This window comes from Triticum dicoccoides, chromosome 2A, assembly GCF_002162155.2.
Source record: "Triticum dicoccoides isolate Atlit2015 ecotype Zavitan chromosome 2A, WEW_v2.0, whole genome shotgun sequence".
In the NCBI taxonomy this organism is placed as follows: domain Eukaryota; kingdom Viridiplantae; phylum Streptophyta; class Magnoliopsida; order Poales; family Poaceae; genus Triticum; species Triticum dicoccoides.
Window position 1 is genome coordinate 166,509,075 of NC_041382.1, and position 5,548 is coordinate 166,514,622.

Sequence of the window (5,548 nt, forward strand, 5' to 3'; positions counted from 1 at the left end):
TTTTTTTTTGAAATGATGTTTTGCTGAGTTGAAAGAGAGATGAGAGGAAAGAGAAGAGAATTGGATCGTGAATTTACAATCGGCTGTAGCATGAGCTCTATGAAATTTTGAGAGTGGAAGGTGGATCATATGTTAAGTATTTTTCTAGTAGCTAACTACTACTACACATGTTGACTATTACATTAGCTATAGATGACATGATAACATGCTACAGCCAACAACTGGTTATATTATTTAATCATGCTTTTATAGACTGCTCATGAGTTAATAGCTGTACATAACATGATAACCATATACGCCAACAATTGCTCCTAAACAAGCCGTGTTTCCTTGTCCTGATTCTCCTGTACAAATTCATTAATCCAAGCCCTAGGCAGAACAGCATTGGTTGTTATGCAACCCCTCCAACCCCAACGGTTCTTGCATCAGCCCATCCTAACCTTGACCACCTCAAGCAAGCTACCCTTCGCTATATAAACACTTCCCCACAAACTCATCACCTCAAAACACAGAACCCACACACCTCCTCTGTATTTTCTCCCTCTTTAAACCCACAAATCTCTGTCTGTCCTTACACTCAGAGAGACCATCAAAATGGTGAGTGTGCAATACCAACTCAATTGCCCGTCGCTGATTACACATGCATGTAAACTTTCGTGTCTGACACTTTCTTCTTGTGTCATGTTATGCGTACGTGCAGGTTGCGGAGGCGAAGCAGAACGGCGTGGCCACCATGGCGGGCAGCAAGGTGCAGCTGATGTCGGTGAAGCGCGGCGAGCCGACGCTGGTGTCGCCGGCGGAGGCCACGCCGACGGGGGAGCAGTACTACCTGTCCAACCTGGACCAGAACATCGCGGTGATCGTGCAGACCGTGTACTGCTTCAAGTGCCCATCGGGCCGCGGCAACGAAGGTGCCGCGGACGCGCTCCGGGCCGCGCTGGCTCGCGTGCTCGTCCACTACCACCCGCTCGCCGGCCGCCTCGGCATCAGCCCGGAGATGAAGCTCATCGTGGAGTGCACCGGCGAGGGCGTCCCGTTCGTGGAGGCTGAGGCCGCTTGCGACCTCGCCCTCATCGGGGACCTCTCCACCCCGGACCCCGCCGCGCTGGGCCAGCTCGTGTACTCCGTCCCCGGCGCCAAGAGCATCCTCGAGATGCCGCCCATGACGGCGCAGGTACGCCACGCCACTCGCACGCGCTCGAGCGCAGAGGCATGCATTAACTGCGTATTTCCGTCACCCTCCGTTGCCGAGTCGGGCATTGCCGATGCCGGGGTGCGTTGCCCTGAGCTGCGCTTTTAATGGCGGCGTGGAGCCTTGCGCCCTTTTCTTTTCAAAGGAACAGGAAGCATTCTGGACTTGCCAGCGGCAAGTAACTTGGAAACGGACTGCCTGCAACGCGCGTGACTCCAATAATTGAAATTAGTATTGGTTGGCTAGTACTACTACTCAAGGGTTGAACAAATTTGAGTTCAATAGCTTTTGGGGTTGAAAAGTGAGTTCAGTGGGGCAGCCAGAAATATGTTTTCCTCGTAGAAATACAATGGTTTCTTCAGTTCTACCCGCTTTGCTAAATCCAAATATGTTTTCTTCGGACAAATATTTCTTTACTGATACATTGTATTTTTTATAGGGACTTTGTTCTACATTGTTAGCCCAACCACTTCTACCTATAAATCAACCAAATCATACCATCCGTTTAGTTTTAGTTGTCGAGCTACCTCATGATACATTGACAGGCACATGTCATTCACTAACTAATCCAGTCATGTAGTGCATGCAGCTAGGGTCCAAAACTCACACAAGATTAGTTGCACCAAATTAGTAGTTAACATTGATACGTCGAACACCCAAATTAGTCAAAACACGTCTGCTGCAAATTTAATGAATTTGAACTGTCGATAATGAATTCGAACTGTGTAGTTTCTTTGACAAAGTTCGTAGTATTACTTACTTTGACTTAAAACTTTTTTCGAAAAGAGGATCACCCCGGGAGTCAGTAAAATAATTGAAGTTTTACCATTGGTCAATTTAATTCGCAGGTGACCAGGTTTGAATGTGGCGGCTTCAGCATCGGGTTGGCCATGAACCACTGCATGTTCGACGGTCTGGGCGCCATGGAGTTCGTCAACTCCTGGGCCGAGATGGCGCGCGGCGCCACGGAGCTCACCGTGCCACCGTTCCTCGACCGCTCCGTGCTCCGCGCGCGCGACCCTCCGGTGATCTCCAACCCGCACCACGAGTTCGAGGAGATCGCTGACGTCTCGGAAATGGCGGCGCTCTACGGCGGCCAGGAGCTGGTGTACCGCTCCTTCTGCTTCGACCCGGACAGGCTTGAGCGCGTCCGCGGCCTCGCCCTCGCCGACGGGGATCTCGAGCGCTGCACCACCTTCGAGGCGCTCTCCGGCCTCGTCTGGCGCGCTCGCACCCGCGCGCTGGGGCTCGCGCCGGAGCAGCAGACGAAGCTGCTGTTCGCCGTGGACGGGCGCCGCCGCTTCGTGCCTCCGCTCCCAAAGGGGTACTTCGGGAACGGCATCGTGCTGACCAACGCCCTAGCGACGGCGGGGGATCTGCTGTCGGCGCCGGTGTCGCGCGCGGCCGGGAAGGTGCAGGAGGCCGTGCGGATGGTGACGGACGAGTATATGCGGTCGGCGGTGGACTATTTTGAGGCGACGCGCTCGCGGCCATCGCTGGCGTCGACGCTGCTCATCACCACGTGGTCGCGGCTCGCGTTCAACGGCGCCGACTTCGGCTGGGGCGAGCCGACCATGTCCGGGCCAGTCACGCTGCCGGAGAAGGAGGTCATACTCTTCCTCGCGCACGGCAAGGAGAGGAAGAGCATCAACGTGCTGCTCGGCCTGCCGGCGTCCGCCATGGACACTTTCCAAGAGCTCATGGACGAGATATGATCGGCCCAGACCGATTGGATACGTCAGCGACTGCGCTCGGTGTTTCTATGCTTGTTTTGCATGTGTTTGTTACTTGTTAGCATGGTTATGTTAATTGTATTATTAAGTGTGCGTCATTTAATTACCAACTAGTCCCTGGTATAAAACTTTGAATTTTTTTTACATGAGTATGTTTGTAAAACTATACTTCCTCCAATACAAAAAACATGACATCCTAGACTTTCGATCAAATAAACATTTAAACCAATATTTAGATTCAACGTGAAATAATCATATTTATGTGGTTATCTAAAAAAAGGAATTTTATAATGTTGTATGATTATATTCTAAAAGAAATCAATGATGAATACTAGCTATGTTTTTTAGACCATTTGGCATACGTACTCGCTTCGGAGAGAGGTGCGCAAAGGGCAGCCCAATCTTCATGTTGTAGGATCAAATATTGAATGAGATGATCAATTGTGGGTAGCCGGGATAAACAAGGCACTATGACAGGAGGAATAGGATGCCAACGGTAGCCCGTGATTCGAGTGGACCGCCAGTTCACAATCTGCGCACTAACCCAAATAACGACGCTCAAGTCTCCGGGCACTAATTTGATGCAATCCGCGAGTCGATCATGAAAAAAATATACAACCGCACTCAAGTCGTCGAGAATGCATCAGGATGAACTCCACGAGGAATCATAAGAATAAGGTAGCAAGAACTCTCCAATCTCAAGACAAGACTATGTGTTTGTCTATAAAACTAGATGACCCATTGTGCCCAGGACGCATTGGCAAATTGCAACCGAAAATTTAAGCAAGCTACGATGATCATGTTTTATGAATTATGCACATAGCATGATCTTGATTTATGACATTTCACGCCGCGACACCTCGTTGCAGTCATGGTGCAAAATATATATGCATTCGATAAATGAGGCAATTAATTTGTACATGCAAGATGTTTTTACCAAGGGCTCATGTCTTGTGAGTATCGCATATTGTGCTGGGTTTTGACAGCGACGGGACAACCATTCAGGCAGACTCCTCCCCCCTATTTGTATCTTTAGATCTCTGAAGGCGCATGAATTGCAAAGTATCATAGATGGTTCATTCATACCCAGTTCATTCATTGACAAATAGGGTGTTTGGTCCCTTGCATGACTATGATCAAGCACAGATACAACTACATTAACAATCATATGCATAACCACATTATCAAACATACTCATAAGCACATTAACATGCACGTGTAGTCATAACAGTGGCACACAGACATGCGCATAAGCATACATTTATACACACAATATTTTCGGACGGGCACACTAACAAACATGGATTACTACTCTTGGATCATGGCAGGTGCTTGTTTGTCCTGGCCGTGTTGGGAACGTAGCAATAATTCAAAAAAAATTCCTACGTGTCACCAAGATCAATCTAGGAGATACTAGCAACGAGAGAGAGGGAGTGCATCTTCATACCCTTGAAGATCGCTAAGTGGAAGCGTTACAAGAACACGGTTGGTGGAGTTGTACACGCAGATCGTAGTCGATTCCGATCTAAGCGCCGAACAACGGTGCCTCTGCGTTCAACACACATACAACCAGGGGACGTCTCCTCCTTCTTGATCCAGCAAGGGGAGAGGAGAAGTTGAGGGAGAACTCCGACATCACGACTGCGTGGTGGTGATGGTGCTCGTGGTTCTCCGGCAGGACTTCGCCAAGCGCTACGGAGGAGGAGGAGGTGTAGGAGAGGGGAGGGGCTGCGCCAGGGGAAGTGTGCGGCTGCCCTATCTCTCCCTCACTGTATATAGGGGAAGGAGGAGGAGGAGGCGCCCTAGGGTTCCCTAGGGGAGGGGCGGCGGCCACAGGGGAAACCCTAGATGGGTTTGGGCGCCCCCACCCCTAGGAAACTTGCCCCCCAAGCCGGGAGGGGTGGCTGCCTAGGGAGGCGCCCCCACCTCTCCAGCTTACGTGAGATGGGGTGGGAGGGGCGCTCATCCCCTTAGTGGGCTGATGTCCCCCTCCCCTTGGCCCATAAGGCCCCCCAACGCTTCCCGGGGCCTCCGAAACCCCTTTCGGACACGCTGGTAGTCACCCGGTACCCCCGGAACAATTCCGAACTCCAATACCCTTCGTCCAATATATCGATCTTCACCTCCGGACCATTCCAGAACTCCTCGTCACATCCAGGACTCCGAACAACCTTTGGTAACCACATACTATTTCCCATAACAACTCTAGCGTCACCGAACCTTAAGTGTGTAGACCCTACGGGTTCGGGAACCATGCAGACATGACCGAGACATCTCTCCGGCCAATAACCAATAGCGGGATCTGGATACCCATATTGGCTCCCACATGTTCCACGATGATCTCATCGGATGAACCACAATGTCGGGGATTCAATCAATCCCGTATACAATTCCCTTTGTCTATCGGTATGTTACTTGCCCGAGATTCGATCGTCGGTATCCCATACCTCGTTCAATCTCGTTACTGGCAAGTCTCTTTACTCATTCCGTAACGCATGATCCCGTGACCAACTCCTTAGTCACATTGAGCTCATTATGATGATGCATTACCGAGTGGGCCCAGAGATACCTCTCTGTCATACGAAGTGACAAATCCCAGTCTCGATTCGTGCCAACCCAACAG

At 50.6% G+C, this 5,548-nt stretch overlaps 1 protein-coding gene across 1 annotated transcript; it reads left to right on the top strand.

The window, feature by feature from the left end:
* Positions 1-511: 511 nt before the first annotated feature.
* Positions 512-3,138, top strand: LOC119354013 (omega-hydroxypalmitate O-feruloyl transferase-like). Its single transcript, XM_037620722.1, has 3 exons — positions 512-597; positions 701-1,174; positions 2,041-3,138. The coding sequence occupies exons 1-3, from the start codon at positions 595-597 to the stop codon at positions 2,905-2,907; spliced, it is 1,344 nt and encodes a 447-aa protein (XP_037476619.1). The 5' UTR covers positions 512-594; the 3' UTR covers positions 2,908-3,138.
* The last annotated feature ends 2,410 nt before the right edge of the window (positions 3,139-5,548 follow it).